Genomic DNA, 20,255 nt, shown 5'->3' with positions numbered 1-20,255 from the left:
AAAAAATTCCTAGCGTAGTATACGCGTCATAATGTTTACAAAAAAACGTGTTTTATTATTAAGAAACGTGTTTGGGAAAAACCATGTTTCTGAACTCAACTCTTGATCATTGTTCTAGTTATGGTTTCAGACAGAATTGGTAACAGCTGTTCCGCCAATCTCAGCCAAAGTCTTTAGGTTGGCGACCAAATCGAAAGCGGTAACCCTACCTACAGCGGCCATCGCTGTGCTGGTGAGATGAAAGAAGAGTAAGAATTTTGTCATGGAGAGTGCATTCGATAGTGTGAGGGTGTGGTGACAGTAAATATGTATTTTCTATGCAAAGGATAAAACTATGTTGCTGTAGGTGCCACTGGAATATTCATTATGGCCGCTACTTGTGGATACGATCGTGGATTCATAGGTAGGTTCATTCGACGATTGATTGACTCTCGCCCGCCGGTTCGCGTTTAGCATCCCGCCGGCTTATGGTGGGATACACAGCCGGTGCAGTATCACAAATTCTACCGCTGAAGGAGAAGCTAATTTTTGGCTGCGTAAAATGTTTGTCTTTAAATTTCTTTTGGTCGCTGTCACTACTAAACCGAGAACATTCATTAATTCTGGGCAAATATGAAATGTCTACTTTTAAGTAAAGATGTCTCATTTTATTCAATAATTTGTTTCTTTGAATAAATTGACATGGTTAATCATGCGCGGTAAAACAGAAGATGGCCCAGCATAGGAAGTCATTATTGTTTAAAAACTAATGATCAGAAATTAAGTTTTTCCAATGTTTTTAAGTAAAATAACGGGGAGAATATATTTCGTCATATATTTTTAAACGGTGGAAATGTCATTTTAATTTCTGCTTTGGAAACGTATTGTTTTTTGTGATAAATGAAACCAACAATTGATTCCCGTGTTTCTTTTCTTTTATCCTATTGAAGGCTTGATAGATTATAAAATGACAAGTGTGTTTGTTAATAAGAGAAAAACTTATGTATATTTTCAGAAGGGGAAAAAACGTTTTCTAGATTATTCCTGTTCTATTAATATATTTAGAATTTAGAAATTTCTATATATATTAATTTTTGAATGTAATACCTAATATTTCTTAAATTTAAAAAGAAGCATTGAAGAATTTTCTGATAAAAAATGTTTTTGCTAATTTTATGTAGTTTTAATAAGTTCTAGATATAATCAAAGTGTTGAAACTATATTTATATGCATGAATCAGCGTGAACTTTATTTGCTTTTTAATGAAAAACAAGATATTTAGTATTTATATAAAAAGAATTTTTTACATTTTATTTCCATACCAAGAATTTCTGTTTGTTTTAGGAGAAAAATACAATCAACTGCCTTTGCTATTGACATAATATTTAGTCTTTTAGTAAATGCTTTTATTTTAAATTGGCTAGATTACTGAAGTTAATTATAAAACATTTGAAAAATCCATAATTCATTGTAAAACAGATTTTAGGCCTATGTTAGAAGTTGCAAAAGAAGAGGCTGAAATTGGTATTGAATGTTAAGTTCTGCTTGTGACTAGTCTGATTTTTTAATATTCAATATTTAATATTATTTTCTAGATTTGTAAATTTATGTAAAAATGACATTGAATTCTTTTTCTGTATATTCCAGTTTTTTACTAAAAAATACCAATCTTTGTTTACAAATTTCCTTAATTTTTGGCTTTGATTGATTATATTAATAATTAATTCCTTTTCAGTATTAATTAAAAAAATCTTATTGATTATTCAGTTTTGTTGTCGTAGAGTTTCTATATAAATATAAACATATCCTATCCTGTTTTGTTTTTAAATTATTGATATCGAGTGGATAAGTTTTTGTCTTTATCCAATCCCTAGTGCTAATATTAATTGTATATAAATAAGAAAAAAAAAAATGTATTATGGATCTATAAGATCTTAAGTATATGCAACCAATTAAGATAATTTGTTTTATTCTAACATTTTATTTTGTTGGGGAAAAATACTTTATGGATTTTAAATTAAATTATAGAAATACAGCATATTTTACAGTTTAATCACTTTTGGTAAGCAGACCTTGTTGAGATATGTCTACAGTTTGTGATTCATTTTAAAGTCTGTTTGTTATTGAACATTTATTTATAATAAATAAGTTAAATTTTATTTGATGAACTACCAGTAGAAATTGATTTCTAAACAAGTTTTTCTTTCTTTTGATTAATTCACATTTAATGTTATGATCCTTGGTGTTAAAAAATAGTTTCCTAATTGATAAGCAAGTTAGTTGAACTTCTTTTTGAATTATATTGCATCATCTACTGATCTTAGTGTAGCAAGATTAAAATATATCTAATATCACATAATATTTTACTGAATATTTATATAAGATACTAGCCGCCTTTGGCGACCAGCCGGTTCGCCAATCTTAATGTTCGTTAAAATTTTAATAATTAAATATTTTATGCAATTTCTACTTTAATAGCTTCTTCATCAAAATATTTTAAAACTTCAAATTTTGATTATCATATAATTCATTCATAATATTATAAAGGCCTTCAGTCATAACGTAATATGTATCTCTCTCATTTTCTGTTAGCACCCGTAGAATTTATGCTTTAAATTAAAGTGGAAAGAATTTATCTTCAATTAATATAATAATATTTTTTACTGAAACAAAGCATTTTTTATAATCTGATTACTGAAAATAGAGTCACTCAGCGTTTAAACTTTATGGGCACTAAAGAATATATTTTTAAATTTATGTAATATCTCAAGAGTTGGTCAACAAAATTTTCTTAGATTCATTATGAGAAGATCGATTAATTAACAATGTTTAAATTTAAATGCATCAAACACTAAGAAAATAAAACGAATCGTTTAAAATAAACGGTTGAAAACAGGTTTTAAAAAAACTACTTAAAAAACGATGTACTTAAAACTATAAGCATATACAAAAAATATATAACTAACATAAATACAATTTACTTACAAAAGCATGCAACTAACCCAAAAATAATTTAAATCGTCCATTGATAACGTTGTCATAGCAACAATCAGAACTGAATGCGCATGCGTGAATTTTCTTCGCCGGTTACGTAACGCAAATACGTGATTTTTTTCTACGCCAGTTGAGGTAACGCTATGCGGATTAGAAATTTTTAATTTCCTTTATTCTGTTTTATTTTAATTCAAAAGTACTTTAGAATGAATCTGAAAGATTGATTCATTAACAATGTTTAATTTTAAATGCATCAAACATTAAGAAAATAAACAGAACCGATTGAAATAATCCGCCGAAAAATTTTAACCCTAGCCTCATTACTGTTGGGAGAAAAAAGAAACTGAAGCTTTTCTCGTTTGGCGCTGGGGATAATGGAAGATTTTTTTGGCGGAAAAGTTGGCGGTGGGGAAAATGGAAGATTTTTTTGGCGGGAAAGTTAGTTTTTAATTAATAATTAAAATTCTAATTAAAAATTCGAAAAAAGAAACCCCAGGTGCACATTCCCGACCTCCAAGGTATACATGTACCAAATTTGGTAGCTGTATGTCAAACGGTCTGGCCTGTAGAGCGCCAACACACACACACACACACACACACACACACACACACACACACACACACACACACACACACACACACACATTGAGCTTTATTATAAGTATAGATGATATATCTCATAGTGATATATCAGATTATTATGGAATTTGACAGAATATCATAAAAGAGAATATAAATAACCATAATATTAGGTAATGTTTTGTAAAAGTATTTTTTTTCTATAGATAATAAATAAAATATTAAATAGAAAATGGCAAATTCGTCAAATCTAAAATTTATAAGCTATCTAATTTTCTTTAAATACTTTTTAAAAAAATACAGCTTTTTATTTTAAACAAATGAAAAAAATATAGTTTATCTTTAACAAAGAATATAGATAAATAAATCTTTCCTATAGATTGTACTTTTTACAGAGAATTTTAGTACATTTTATTCATTGAATATATGATTTTATCACCGAATAATAAAGTTATGTATAATAATGTAATAAATAATGTGAATTTAGTAAAATTGGTAGCATTGAATCAATGAGAATTTATCACTTAATCTTTACTCTAAGTTTAGACAATAAGCAGTACTATATTAAATCTAATTTATTTTTATTTGAATTTGCTGCCTGCGAATGCATGATAGTTAACTTTACAAAGTTATTTATAGAAATTTTAAGAAAAATTATATATAGCAATATAAAAATTTCCATATGCCCTTATTTCTTTAATATATAATAATGACATTAATGGTGTGATAATTTTATATAAACTAGCAATGCAGTTGCAGCAGTCTTGTATAATTTTATAAGCTGTTCTATTCTGAACAAATTAACATTTGTTGTTGCCAGATGCTTAGGGAGCAGTATACAACAATTGGTTTTGTGTTGCTAGTTATATAGTGCTATTCAAACAATAAAATTATTATTAAATGCTTTAAAGAATGATTTCTAATACCATATGTCAGTGAAAATCTATTATTTCCTACTTTTCTCTTTGAATGGAAGTCGTATAGTTATTGTAATTATTTTTCTATTTGCCATAGCATTCTGCAATATTACTGATTTTACTGAATGTGATTGAAAGCCCAAGTAACATTTTCCCCCTAAAATTGCTTTTTTATGCGCATGATTTAGAATTAAAAGTTAAAAGTTAAAAATTGATAAAATATCCAGCTCTTGTAAATATAGTCTAGTTAATGGTTGTCTTTCACATATTCCAAGTATTTGAAAGTTCAGGCGCATTTCTAATAAAATAACAAGTTTTATTGAAACAGTTAACCTTAAGTTGCAAAATATCAATGATGCAGAAAAGTTTCAATTTATTAAATTTTTTATCCTGAAGTAAATTTGATTAATATTTGCAATTTCAAATTAATGCTGATTTGTTTTGTATCTTTTTTTTTTCATCTTTTTTTTTTTTTTTTTACTTTTGAATAAAGGCAAATGCTTTCAAAATCAGTTACTTTAAGAAAAATAATAACATTTGTATAAAAAGGTTATCTGTTATTGACATCCATTGAATTCGAAATTTAATCTTTGGCACACATATAAAAATATTTAAGAAAAGAAAAAAATACTTCCAAAAAACTGCTTAAGAATAAGTTATTTTATTTAGATGATTTTCTCTTCGAATTCTTCGTTATTTTTTTTTTTTTTTCAGTTAAGTATATTGATATGAAAGTTGAAAGAATAAAAATGAAAATACATGAGGTAAAAACTGGTAACAGATTTCTCCTTTTTAAAAAAATTAAAATGCAATAATATATAAAAAACATAAGCATAGAATAATTTTAGAATAAAGTTTCTGTCTTGAATAAAATTTGTTGATAGCATGTTTTACTGAATAGAATTTATGTTTCTGATTATTTAAGCCTTCAGAAGCAGAAGAGTTGTTGAAAAATTGCTTTAATCTACTTCTTGTATCCCGATACGTTTTTTCTCCGTTTCTTACCCAATAAATCATTGATAAGCCGTAAATTATTACTTGATCATCATTAACGCATTTTTTGTTCTTAATTTTTCAACGAAAATACCGCGATTTTTTTATTTCTCTTTTAAAGGACCATCAGTTTTGCCTTTCACTTTCCACAACTTATTATTTTCCTTAAGGTTGTTGATTTTGAAAGTCACATTTTTCATTATTCTTCAGCTAAATGTTTGCATGATTTAAAATTTTCTTTATGAAGTTTCGTTTCTAGTTTATTCTTTTTTTTTTTTTTTTCTTGTGCTAAAGAACATTTGTTTTTGAGTTAAATTTATCTGCAATTATTAATCCGACAGATTGCTTCTTGACAAAAATGAAATCAGGAATTTTTTTACGACAAATTTTAATAGTTTTTATTTCAATCAGTTCTGATAAATTAGAAAAAGATATAAAAGCCATCCGTTGATTTTGTATGAAATAAACTAGTAATGAAAAGCAATGCTATAATAGAGACATTAAATTGAAAAACTATTATAAATTTGGGTCTATTTTTTCAATCTAATACATTATTTCAATAAAATTTTAAGATTTAATCGGAGTAATTGTAATCGTTAATGACAATTAAAAAAATAAAATGTATAAATCACTTATAAAAGGTTTGCCAGTAAGCATAATAGCGAATGACTTGTTAATTTAAAATTTAATTCATTATAATCTGCCGTTTTCGTAAAATATTCGTTTTTATATCAAAATATCCTGCGTCGACAGTCACAAATAATAAAATAATACACGGCATTTTGATGTGACAGTTTAAATGATGTACTACAATTTTAGAGCAGATGAAACAAACCTATAAAAAAGCATATCAATAACAGCAAACATATCTGCTATTAGCTCAAACATATAAATAGCAGTTATTTTATTGTGCATTAATAAAATATTTTAGTAAATTTGATGTATAAAATATTCATATAAAAACAGCGATTTGAGATAACTTTTAAATACTTGGTATTTGAAGTTTTTTTTTTTTTTTTTTTTTTTTTTTTTTAAATAAATTACAGAATTTTGTAATACCTACACAGAAATTCATTTCGTTTACAATATAATTGAAGGTTGTTGAGTCTTATTTAAATTAATGATTTCTTAAATCTCCGAACATAATCTTTTAATTTCCAACCATACGCGATTAACTTTTATTTATCATATGTTAGTGATAAATTAAAATGACCTGAGTTGGAAAAATTAATATTTACCCTTCATAATGGTTACACATGCTCATTTATCAAGATATACAGTTTAACCTGTTAAAATAGCGTGCTTGCTGTTAAAAGATATTTTAATTTCGTATAATTTTTTAATTCTTTACAGAAGTAGGCCATTTGAGTGTATGTAATGTGCAAGAGCCGATCATCAAAGATGCATAATGAATTATTTTCTCTTTCCATTAACTTGCTCCGCCATTTTTTTTTTTTTTTTTTTTCAGTTTCAAAATCTCATTTCCCTCTTCATTAAAATTTTTTATTTGTGTAAAATATATCTGTCTTCGCGTGACTTTTACTCATTTAGTATGGACATACTAAAAGATCGATTTTAACTCCTAGTGAAAAGTATTGTTTCTAATTAAGAAATCGTTGTTCTTTTCGAAAAAAAAAATAATCTAATAGGAATCGGAATTTAGAAGAATTTCTTTAATTAATAAGAAATGCCAAAATTTTCGAAGATAGATTTTTTTTTTCTTTTTGTAAGTTGTTAAAATTTAGATGCCAGTTTTGTTTTTAGCTCTTCATCCTTTCTGAAATCAAGAATAATAATATATTGAAGTTTTCCAGTTAATAAAATTTCTTTATGCTGACAAACTGTGAATTTTCTTTATCTCGTTTATGAATGTTTGACCATTTGAGGTTTTAATTAATAAATATTAAAATGTTTAGCAGTAATTAAAAAGGGATTTTTGGAAAAGTTTCATATCATGATCTTTTTAAAACTGTTACATATTATTAAAAAATATAGTTGAACGAAAACCTTTATCTATTGAATATCGTTTAATACTTTTATTTTTTTATGTTTTAGTCGTGTGCATTGTCTGAATGCCTACTAATTAATTTATTTTATATCAACTTGACCTTTTTATAAATGGATTTTCTTTTTTTTTAACGATGTAAATGAAATTGGAATAAGCTGGAGTAAGGTTAAAAAAAAAAAAAAAAAAAATTCAGCTTATTTGTTAAATAAATGTATATAAAAAAATACAAATTCTATTATTTATAACACATTGGACTCTTATCTCTTTCTTTACATTAACTTAGTTTTAATATTAGCAAACACTAGATTTTAGCTTTAATATAACTGCGTATACCTGGATGCTACACAAATCATAATAAATAGAATAGATAAACATATGCATATTAGCAAAATTACTGGAAGGAGAAATTAATCTTAGGGGGGAATTAAAAATGTGTTAAAATATGAAACTTAACGAATCGTTTTATTAAGAGATGCTTGTGACGCGCATTGCTTAAGGTCGCTAAGTGCTTTAACCCGGCATTGGTTTGCTGTACCGGTTTTTAAAGCAATGATAAAAGGTCTCCATTAAACAATAATGGTAATATATGATGAATTTTACTAATCGTACCTACACTGATGCTGATGTATAAAGAAATATTTCAATTTCAGTGGAGAAATTATAGGGAATGATCAGGCGAACGTGTCCATAAATCTTTAACTTAATCTAAACGGTGGAAGTGGGGGAAAAATGCAAATATCTCCCCAACTTCCTTGTTTTTAGAAGTGAAATAAAGAACAAGCAGTGTTTTGTATTGTAAAATTTATATGCTGTCTATGTTTATTTCTTATACTTGGGCGCATCATACTTAGAAATCTCATTAAGCTTTGTACAGTTTCTTGAGAATCTGCTGAATTTAAATGTAAACGCACTTTACATGCTATAAATAAAAGATAATCATTCTACGAATGATTCTCTGTTTATGGTATTTTCGCTTGAGTTTCAAAATAATGAATGTATTCAAGAAAATCTAATGGCTGAATAGCGTGTTTTTATTGACATTTTATTGTAGTGAGTTTTTTTTCTACCAGTTTATACTTTCGAATGCGATGACAATAACAACTTGTTGCTTATTCTTCAGTAAATCTAACAAATAATAATATAAATAAAAAAGCAACCAATTTTATATTGTTGTTAGTTTCTACAACTGTTTTGGTTGCGTGCCATCAGGGTTTCGTTCATGCATTCAATGTGACGCGTAAATTTCCGACACGCACTTATTTGCTTTTGAGTACTATCTTTGTAGAAAAACATTTCGCACGCTGCAAATATAGAAAAATAAATACTTTCTTATCGAAGAGTGCACACAGTAACGCTTTGTGAACATCACTGTTATCATGGTCATTTTTATCAAAAAGTATTCACTTTTTGGTAATCGGAAAAGTACTTGAATGAATGAATAGCCGTGGGAACTGAATGAGTTCATAAAAGCTTAAGAATGGCAATTGAAAAATGCTTATCACGTAATGAGAGCTCGATTCAATGGATTTTCACGAAATTTTATCGTATTATTGATAGACATTAGACGCCAAAATTGTGCTTATTTGAATTAATGTACAATAGAATGTGTGTAAGCCTTTTTTAGTGTTTTTGTATTTGAATTTGAACTTTCATGTATTTTCATTTTGAGTATGAGGATCTTTATTCAGTGCTTTTCATTTCCGTTTAGTTATTGATGGTAAATTGGAAACTTATTGCTGTATTTGTAAAATTTTAGCTGCCTTATCTTTCTATCGTAATCTGGAGCACATGCTACTGAAGAATTTTTGAGTATGTTGTTGTTACGATCATATCAATATCTTATTTTCTGAATGAAAACAAAGGAACTCGTGGTATTTCCGAATTAAGGCCTTCTATCTATATCTATATCTATACTTATAATAAAGCTCAATGTGTGTGTGTGTGTGTTGGCGCTCTACAGGCCAGGTCATTTGACATACAGCTACCAAATTTGGTACATGTATACCTTAGAGGTCGGGAATGCGCACCTGGGGTCCCTTTTTTTGAAATTTTAATTAGAATTTTAATTATTAATTAAAAACTAACTTTCCCGCCAAAAAAATCTTCCATTTTCCCCACCGCCAACTTTTCCGCCAAAATAATCTTCCATTTTCCCCAACGCCAAATGATTTAGGCTTTAGTTCTTTTTTTCTCCCAACAGTAATGAGGCTAGGGTTAAGATTTTTCGGCGGATTATTTCAAACGATTCTGTTTATTTTCTTAATGTTTTATGCATTTAAAATTAAACATTGTTAATTAATCCATGTTTCAGATTCATTCTGAAGTACTTTTGAATTAAAATAACACAGAATAAAGGAAATTAAAAATGTATAATCTGCATAGCGTTACCCCAACTGGAGTAGAAAAATTCACGCATTTGCGTTACCGTAAAAGGCGAAAAAAATTCACGCATGCGCACTGTGTTCTGATTGTTGGCATGGCAACCATTATCAACGGACGATTTTAATTACTTTTAGGTTAGTTGTATGCTTTTGTAAGTAAATTGTATTTATGTTAGTTATATATTTTTTGTACATGCTTATAGTTTTAAGTACATCGTTTTTTAAGTAGATTTTTTTTTACCTGTTTTCAGTGATTTAATTTATTTTTAGGATAGTTGCATGCTTTTGTAATTAAATTGTATTTATGTTAGTTATATATATTTTTTGTATATGCTTATAGTTTTAAGTACATCGTTTTTTAAGTAGTTTTTTAAACCTGTTTTCGACCGATTATTTTAAACGATTCGTGTTATTTTCTTAAAGTTTGATGCATTTAAAATTAAACATTGTTAATGAATCGATCTGTTCATGATGAATCTGGGAAAATTTTGTTGACAAATTCTTGTGATATTACATAACAGATATTCTTTAGTGCCCATAAAGTTTAAACGCTCAGTGACTATATTATCAGTAATCATATTATTAAAAAAATGCTTTGTTTCAGTAAAAAATATTATTATATTAATTGCAGTTTAGTCATTTCCATTTTAATTTAAAGCATAAATTCTACGAGGGGTAACAGAAAATTAGAGAGATACATATTATGTTATGGCTGAAGGACTTTATATTATTATAAGTGAATTACATGACTATCAAAATTTGAAGCTTTAAAATATTTGAAGAAGCTATTAAAGTAGGAATTACATAAAATATTTAATTATTAAAGATTTTAACGAGCATTAAGATTGGGGAACCGGCTGGTCGCCAAAGGCGGCTAGTACTTATAATAAAGCTCAATGTGTGTGTGTGTGTGTGTGTGTGTGTGTTTGTGTGTGTGTGTGTGTGTGTGTGTGTGTGTGTGTGTGTGTGTGTGTGTGTGTGTGTGTGTGTTGGCGCTCTACAGGCCAGACCGTTTGACATACAGCTACCAAATTTGGTACATGTATACCTTGGAGGTTGGGAATGTGCACCTGGGGTTCCTTTTTTCGAATTTTTAATTAGAATTTTAATTATTAATTAAAAACTAACTTTCCCGCCAAAAAAATATTCCATTTTTCCCACCGCCAACTTTTCCGCCAAAAAAATCTTCCATTCTCCCCACCGCCAAACGAGAAAGGCTTCAGCTTTTTTTTCTCCCAACAGTAATGAGGCTAGGGTTAGAATTTCTCGGCGGATTATTTCAATCGATTCTGTTTATTTTCTTAATGTTTGATGCATTTAAAATTAAACATTGTTAATGAATCGATCTTTCAGATTCATTCTGAAGTACTTTTGAATAAAAATAAAACAGAATAAAGGAAATTAAAAATTTCTAATCCGCATAGCGTTACCCCAACTGGCGTAGAAAAAATAACGTATTTGCGTTACGTAACCGGCGAAGAATATTCACGCATGCGCATTCTGTTCTGACTGTTGCCATGACAACCGTTATGAATGGATGATTTAAATTATTTTTGGGTTAGTTGCATGCTTTTGTAAGTAAATTTTATTTATGTTAGTTATATATTTTTTGTATATGCTTATAGTTTTAAGTACATCGTTTTTTAAGTAGTTTTTTTAAAACCTGTTTTCAACCGTTTATTTTAAACGATTCGTTTTATTTTCTTAGTGTTTGATGCATTTAACTTTAAACATTGTTAATTAATCGATCTGCTCATAATGAATCTAAGAAAATTTTGTTGAGCAACTCTTGAGATATTACATAAATTTAAAAAGATATTCTTTAGTGCCCATAAAGTTTAAACGCTGAGTGACTCTATTTTCAGTAATCAGATTATAAAAAAAATGCTTTGTTTCAGTAAAAAATATTGTTATATTAATTGAAGATTAATTCTTTCCACTTTAATTTAAAGCATAAATTCTACGGGTGCTAACAGAAAATGAGAGAGATACATATTACGTTATGACTGAAGGCCTTTATAATATTATGAATGAATTATATGATAATCAAAATTTGAAGTTTTAAAATATTTTGATGAAGAAGCTATTAAAGTAGAAATTGCATAAAATATTTAATTATTAAAATTTTAACGAACATTAAGATTGGCGAACCGGCTGGTCGCCAAAGGCGGCTAGTATGTAAATAAAGAAAGAAACCTTGTGATATATTTTTCTGGAAGGGAAAAACAAACCAAACATTTCTTTGTGCACTTTTTTTCTATATACATGGCAAATTGAACATAAACCTTGGTTTCGCGTTCTTTTCTAAAAATCAATATAAATGTTTTCATTTGATATCTTTGTAAAAACTTGTACAATTTATGCTATAATGTTATCTTTTTTTTATTAGCTTTAGAACTAAATGGATTTTCAAAAATGTGCGATTTTAGAAAACAAATCGAAGGAAAAAAAAAAAAAACTACGATATTGTTTAAATGACACTTACAGATATTTGTGATAAAGCATTTATATTTATTTTCTGTAAATTAGTTGACAATCAAAAGATATCTTTTCTTTCTTTCGTGAATGCTTAGGAAGACATTGTTTCATAAACTGCATTAAAAAAAATGCTTAGTTTGTCTAGCTGGATCTAAACTGTTACGATTACTGGAGTCAAATTTGAAAGGAATATTGTATTATAAGTAATATTCATTTTCATTTTTAGAGATTAAATATTTAAATTTAAAAATTATTTGTTTACAACTTTCTTCATTTAACAGAATTTAATCATACTGCTTGCTATGCGATTTGATATCATAGCTATTTGATGATGGACATGCCTTAATTTCTGTGCGTGTGTTGATATGGTGATGGAAACAACAAAGGAGTCCATACTCGCTTTTCCCAGTGATAAGAGCTTATCAGTCTTCTCCAGAGTTGTAATGCCTGTCCACTTGACAAATGGAAGTAAACCGGACATCTGGTTTGCATTTCCCTAAAGGTTATCAAAGGACAAGATAGCACATTTTGAAAATAGCCATATCATGTTGGTACTCATAACTCCCTAAGAAAACAAATATCTTAATTATACTGTTTAAAAACGTGTTCGTTTATTTTTTTGTCGAGTTTGTTTCTGAATTGCTTACGAGTTGTTTTTTTTAATGACATTTCTGAGTTTGAAATATTACTTTTCTTTTTATAAAATTTTGCATCTTGATAGGTTTAAGAATGTGAATATGTTTGAATATGTTATACAAATAACTACTTTTTATATAACTTAAAATTATGAAAGAATTCATGAATTCGACTCCGGATTGTTATATTGACAACATTGCTTATGTATCTTAAAATACGAATAAACAAAAATTAATTTTTACATATAGATTACAGTGAAATGACTGTTCGAAAATTTTGAACAATCATTTTACTTTTCGAATTTTTATTGATTGCAGATAGAAGTCATGCGGTTATGGATGAAATTATTATTGAAAAGCAATCACTACTATTTATGGAGTTTGAGTTCACCATAGTAAATCGTACCGCAGTGTTTGCAATTTTTTAAAATTTTTTTATTTTTTATCATTAAGTCCAATTCTGTTTTAACGCAACAATATTTTTTGAAAGATTTTGTTTTCACATATGTTTAACGAGAAAAATTGTGTTTAAAAATGTATATTTAGAGATGGTCTTCCGACTAAATAATTATCCCAGAATAAGAATCTCAAGTACTCTATTGAAATAAGTATAATCCAAAGCATAGCTAATCTAATCTTCATATACTTCCCTTTTCTTTATCTTTTGTTTCACATCCATAGTAAACATCAGAATGAATCTCCAGAACAAATAGAAGGCTTACTTAAGACTAGTATTTTACTTTGAACGAATGAAATTTGTATCTTACTGCTGTTTGCCTTCGCTTTGCTCAGCCCAACCTCGAAGATGAATAAAAATGAATAAAATAATTGTTTGGAATAAGGGTAATGGGCCTTTGTTTCCCATTGTTTTGTTCTTCATGATGCGTGACCGCATTCGTTACTGGATGGTCATTTGCTTAGTTTCTCGCGTTAGGCTTAATCAAATAGTATGTGCCCCCCGGTTTTGTTATTGCGAGAGAAGGAGCTATAAAGCCCGCTCTATTACATTCCCTAGAGGTATAACTGTGCCAGAAGGTTTATGTATCAGCTTTAGATTAGTTTGGGCTTTTTAATTTAGTTTTATGATGAGTTTATAGTAAATGGTATAACGCTGACAGAGGATTGTGTTATGGCATGTTTGGGTAATTTAAACTTCATTATTAATTCTAATACTTGAGTTGTATGCGAAGCTTATGCTTAGAACTTTATAAGTTGTTTTTTTATATGTATTATTTGAGATCTGCTACTCATTTAATATATCTCTTGCTGAAGACTTTCACTAAAATGCAGTTGCATTTGGCTAAATAAATGTTTATAGAGCAGTTTTCATATCGCGGAAAGTATTTTAAAGTTTAAAAATTTTATTATTTTTTCTATCTAAAGCCAGTTATTTAGAAGACAAGTGTTTTTCATACTCATATGTTTGCAAAATCAAAATTTAATTAATGATTAACTGATAATAAGCTCTCGAATTATTAAAATAGTGTAATGTAATCGAGAAGAATCAAGCGTATAAAATTTTAGATTTCTAGCATGTCGGAAGGAAAGCAAAGAAATGATTCGAGTTCCATCTCTGCAAACATGAAATAAATCAAGTTAAATAAAAGTATTTGAACATGCTTAGTTTAAGAAATTGAACAATTTACGGAAACATTTTTCTAAATTATCACGTAAATATAATACAAAAAAAGAAATAAAAAAAAAGATTTATTTTTCATATTCTGATAATCTGAGAAAAAGTTTTGTTTCTAAGCAACAGTAGCAAAAATCAAATTAAAATTTTTTTATCATTTCAAAATTTTTTTTAATTGTCTTTCACCAGGATTTACTGGCACACACAAAGTAGCGAACGTAATAATCTGCGCAATTATGTTCTCAATTTCTATCATTACAGTAGGGTTTTATTGCAAGTATTTGATTATCAGTCTCTAGTAATTCAGATCAGATTTTTATAAAGGGTTGCTCTCTAATTATAGCCCAATAGCTATTTTTTAAACTTTTTAAGGCTAGTATGTGCTTTCAATTGGGAAGTGGCTCTAAATAGATTAATAATTATATTTTATGCCTTTGTATTAATACTTAGACTACTGAAGAAATTATGAGTGCTGCTTTAAAACAGGTCGTTGATTAAACTAAACTAAACTAAGCTGAAGAAATTATGAGTGTTGCTTTAAAATAGGACGTTGATATAACTAAACTAAACTAAGCTGAAGAAATTACGACTGTTGCTTTAAAACAGGACGTTGATATAACTAAATTAAACTAAGGTGAAGAAATTATAAAATCTAAATTTCTTTCACATTTGATTAGTCGTAATGACTCACTTTTACCTTAATGTCATATTCCTGATTGTAATTGCATTGTAAACAGAAAAAGGTTCTACCGCTAAATATGACCGAATTATGAAATGCTGAATTTTATTACTTAAAGAACCACTCATTAACGGACATCACTTATTTGAGACAGCCGTTGATTGGCCGTCCTCAAATGTTATTTTTATTAAAATTCTATGTATGTAAATTCTGTATTTATCTTAAGTGCAGAATAGTTTTCAATGTATGTTTGTGGTTCGTTCAAAGGTTTTAATGTTGAACCATTTTGCTAGAAATTTCTTACCATCATTTTATCGAGAACTTTGTGGTTCTAAAGGTTATAACCACAGATGATTCTGAAAACGCTCTTATTAATTCTAAATGCGAATTCTTAAACTAGTGGTGGAAAAGTATTTAGTATGAAAAAAACGAGTCATTGAGTGCACAGATCTTTTAATGAAAACCCTCCAAATACACAATTACTGAAATATATTCCTTGTGCTTTCAAGAATTTCATATATTTGCTTGTAATTTTGATATCAGTTCATTTAATCGATATCCGATAAATAATTATTTCATAAAGTTCTTATTATATCGTAAGTCGCGTCAAAACACATAATTACGACGATGATATGACGCTTGTAGCTTTTAAATCGCCAATAGTTTATAAACGTATATATTGTCGATTTAAGTTTCTGACTGTAACTGTCACTTTTAAAAATTACATCTTAGCAATTTACTCTAACATAACGCTTTTAAATTTTAATTTTTCCTTTTAGTGTTGGGCATTAAGCGGAGTTGTACTAGAACCCGATGATCTACTTTGCAACTTTCGGCGAGTTAAAATCATTTTTGTCTTGTGTTATAGCTATCGATTTACGAACGGATGATATTATTTATTAAAATTAGAAAAGCGAGAGACTAGAGTTTAACATTTATTAGTTTCTGTAGTATGATCACACGCGAGCGCACCTAACGAGCAGTTAATCAAGTTTGCCGTTTAACATAATCTTCCTAAAGTTTGAAGTGGTTAGAAGAATATTTTATCAGCCTTTCGGAAAATTTAGACTGCATATTAGAATCGTTGGGTTTTAAGCGTGTTTTGTAAAATATATTTCCTGAAATATTTTTCATCACTTAAATAAAATTCTTGGTATGCGTGTTATTTTAGTACATGTATTTGAATAATCTTTATCTTGTTTAAAAATGGATAGATTGGTATGATTTAGTCTTATTTTTGGGTGGTATCTTTGAATAATATATAAATGAAATGACTTCTTACTTTTAAAGATTTGTAAGTGAAATGTTAAAATAATAAATAAATAAAATAAATTTGCCCAAAATTCAAAATGAATATCTGTTTATTTAAAACTGTATAAAAACATTTTGTACTTCTCTGAAATAATTGTTTAATAATTATTAAATAATATTAATTATTATTTATTAATTATTTAATAAATAATATTAATTATTATTTATTAATTATTTAATAAATAATATTAATTATTATTTATTAATTATTTAATAAATAATATTAATTATTATTTATTAATTATTTAATAAATAATATTAATTATTATTTATTAATTATTTAATAAATAATATTAATTATTTATTAATTATTTAATAAATAATATTAATTATTTATTAATTATTTAATAAATAATATTAATAATTATTTAATAATTATAATACTTTTTAATAATTATTTGTAAATGTTTAATAATGATAATGATAAATGTTAATAATTAATGTAGAATGTTAATAATTAATTGTCTGATTGTAAAATAATTTAATTTTTAACCGCTGTTTTATTAGATGATTGATACTGCGAATTCAACTGAAATGTGTAAAAATTATAATTGATGTAAAAAGAACAATGAATTTACGAATCATAATAGATAATTTATAATTATGAAGTTATTTTTAAATATTATCTAATAATATTTCAATTGTCTATATTGGGGATGATTTTTTAATAAATAACACTCATTCTTTCTCTAAAGAAAAGCGTCGATTAATCCTTTATTTACCGAATTATTATGCCTTCAATTTTTCAAATTTATTTTTGGACCATTAGTTACTTTTTGGTACATAATAAACCCAGGAAGAAGTAAAAAACTTTTTTAATTTAAATAATTTACAATAAAAATCTTATTATTAATTTATTTTTATTTGACATCTATTGCTTTCTATTGGAAATACATTCTTCGTGTTCTTTCAAATACTATTAGAAAAATAGTCATCGTGATAATATCAGCTGGATTTAAACGGTACTTTTAAAGTACCGTCGGTAAATAAAGGGTTAAAACGTGAGTTATTTTAATCAGTTTTTTTTCCAGAAATTATTTTTATTAATCTTTCAAAATTTTATTTTTGGAAAGGTTTGAAAGCGTACTTGGAGTTATTCCTCTTAAGTATATTTATGAAATAGCGAGTTTTTAAATGCATAGAATTATTAATAATGATTATATATCATCCTAAATACCATATTATTACTGTTTTTAAATGCTACGCTTTATAATTCGAGAAAGTCCAAATTCTAATTGAACTTTCTTGACATATATTTTTAGCATATATATCTAAAACAATTCTCTTTCATATTATTATTGATCTTATTTATAAACTATATTGATAATTATGGCCCTTCGCATAAAGTTGGATTGGAATGTTAGAAATTTGCTTGAAGAGAATGGATAGATTACAATTAAAAATGAACATGTTTAACCTCCCCCCCCCACTTGTATCTTGTATTCTTCTCAAAGAATTTTCCGTCGCTTTGGTTGCGTTTGTAATTAATCAATTTTTAATCTTTCTATTGGCTGTCACGAGTAGAAGTTCGAATATTACTTTGAATAATCGATAACGTCTGCATTGTTAAACTTTGTTACAACTTCTTCGAAGTATCTGTTTTAACTAGTACTGATAAATTATTCTGCGTCGTCGTTCGTTTATTGTTCAAATAGTTATTCTGAAAAACTCTCATTAATCGTTTGGTAACTATTTGTCTTAAAATTAGTTTACACGATAATCTTTGGTATCTTGATATAACTATTAATCTCTACTAATAATAAAGATGAATGTGTGTGTATTGTTGGTGTTCTACAAGATTAACCGTTTGACCTGTGGCCACCATATTTGACACATATATATCTTCGAGGGTGGGAATGTACGCCTCGGAGTGGTTTTTAAAATTCTTTATTAGAATTTTAATAAATTAAAAATAAAGCTGGATTTTGGCGTTCTTCGACAATGAACATTCGAAAATATTTTTGCAGAAAAATAAATTTTATACTGTTTAAACATTTTAAAAATTCTTTTTTTTATACTAATTTATTTCTGGATTTTGCAATTTTTTTCTGGATTTTAGCAATTTTTTTAAATATTTATTTTTTGCCTAATTTTTTTTACAACAGATTCCATTGTTGCCCTGAAATTTAAACTGTTATCATTGTTTCATCAAATATTTAATTGCGTGATTTTCTTTCATTGTTGAAGAATGTTATTAAATATCTGTGTAGTTTATAAGAGAGATTAAAAAAAATAAAGTTATAGTACCACGATATTTAAAAAAATAGATGAATTGGACATTTAAGTTTTTAATACGCTCTGATGTCATGGGATTGGCCTCCATTAGAAATGTTCACGTAAGAATAAAATGAACATAGATAAGACAATTAAAATAACATTGCTTTAATATTCTGACAGTTTTGGCGGTATCATGGCCATGAAGCTATATCCAAACGATTTTACTAAAATTAAACCTAAGCAATATTTCTAGCGAACTGACTCATCGCCGAAGACGTTTACCATTGAATAAAAAATTATATGGGATTTATTTTGTTTTGCGACATAACTATTTCAACATTAATAAACAAACAAGATTTTCGAACAGAAATTGCCTAATAACGAATAATGGTTCCATTGATGTGTCTAGCACCGACGAAATATTCACTAAACGAAATATATTGATAGGATTCACCTTAACTCTCAGTTTAAAGCCTTACATTAAAACATGACACGTTTTCGCAGATATTTCATCTTCGAAAATAGAAAATGCCCATATAAATATTCTGTGAAAAGTAGTATGGTGTCACGTTGAACTGGAAGTTGTTGCAAATCCTAAAAATGTAATTTGGTTCATCTCTCCCTGGAGAGATTTTGTCATAAGCATTCGGAAGGGAGTGGAGTTTTCTAGTTTTTATTTTTATTTCCCTTTTTATCCACGCATACTTACTGAATACTCTCTTACTCTCTATATAAGAAATCTGGATGTGTTTTCCTCCTTATTTAAAAGGGTGATGAGATTCCAGATATCTTACTGATTAATTCTATACGTATTATAGAAAAGGTATAGTAATCTTCAAAAAATTCGAATGCGGTGTTTTGATGAATCTCCATGTTTTAGACTTCCCTGGGAGCCGCGATAGCCTGGTTAGTAGAGCATTGGACTCGCGTCCCTTAGGTTGCGAGTTCGAACCCCGCCGACCGAAGATTCCTCGCGTGCTTGGTGGCTGACGCGCGTATAAATCAGTCGTGGTCACAAAGTCCTCCATATCGAGAGTAATACCACTGGGGGTACTGGATCAGGGGTGATCGTTCTCTGATTCAGGTCTAAATTACGATCTGTGGATGAGTGAATGAAATGCGTGAATGAAGTCTGCCCCGTAAAAAGGGTTGTGACGTGTGTGTAGCTAAGTCATTCTCTTGGCGCCTAGATGGCGCTACTAAAAAAACAAGAGACGCTCCCCCATCGGCTTAAAATCGCTGTCTTCGTAACAGCGGGCTTGTCCATGGCAAGTGCCATAAGAAACAACAACAACAGACTTCCCTGAGTTGTTCAAAAAACACATTTTTAGAAAATGTCCGTCTGTCTGTGACAAAGATAACTCAAAAAGTACTTGATCTAGATGGATGAAATTTGGTATACTAAATGTAAAAGTTGGTATACTAAATTTGGCCGTTATACTAAATGTACA

General features: G+C 27.9%; 1 protein-coding gene across 4 annotated transcripts in view; it reads left to right on the top strand.

The window, feature by feature from the left end:
• Window positions 1-240: 240 nt before the first annotated feature.
• Window positions 241-20,255, top strand: part of LOC129980990 (unconventional myosin-X-like) — a 197,687-nt gene continuing 177,672 nt past the window's right edge. For all 4 annotated transcript variants that reach the window (XM_056091564.1, XM_056091563.1, XM_056091562.1 and 1 more), the window contains exon 1: window positions 241-403. In XM_056091564.1, coding sequence (XP_055947539.1) covers window positions 367-403 — 37 coding nt within the window. In that variant the 5' untranslated portion in view covers window positions 241-366. The remainder of the gene's footprint in view (window positions 404-20,255) is intronic.

This window comes from Argiope bruennichi, chromosome 8 (assembly GCF_947563725.1).
Source record: "Argiope bruennichi chromosome 8, qqArgBrue1.1, whole genome shotgun sequence".
Classification (NCBI taxonomy): Eukaryota; Metazoa; Arthropoda; class Arachnida; order Araneae; family Araneidae; genus Argiope; species Argiope bruennichi.
The sequence above is the reverse complement of the archived record's forward strand: the minus strand, read 5'-3'. Positions and strand labels throughout refer to the sequence as shown.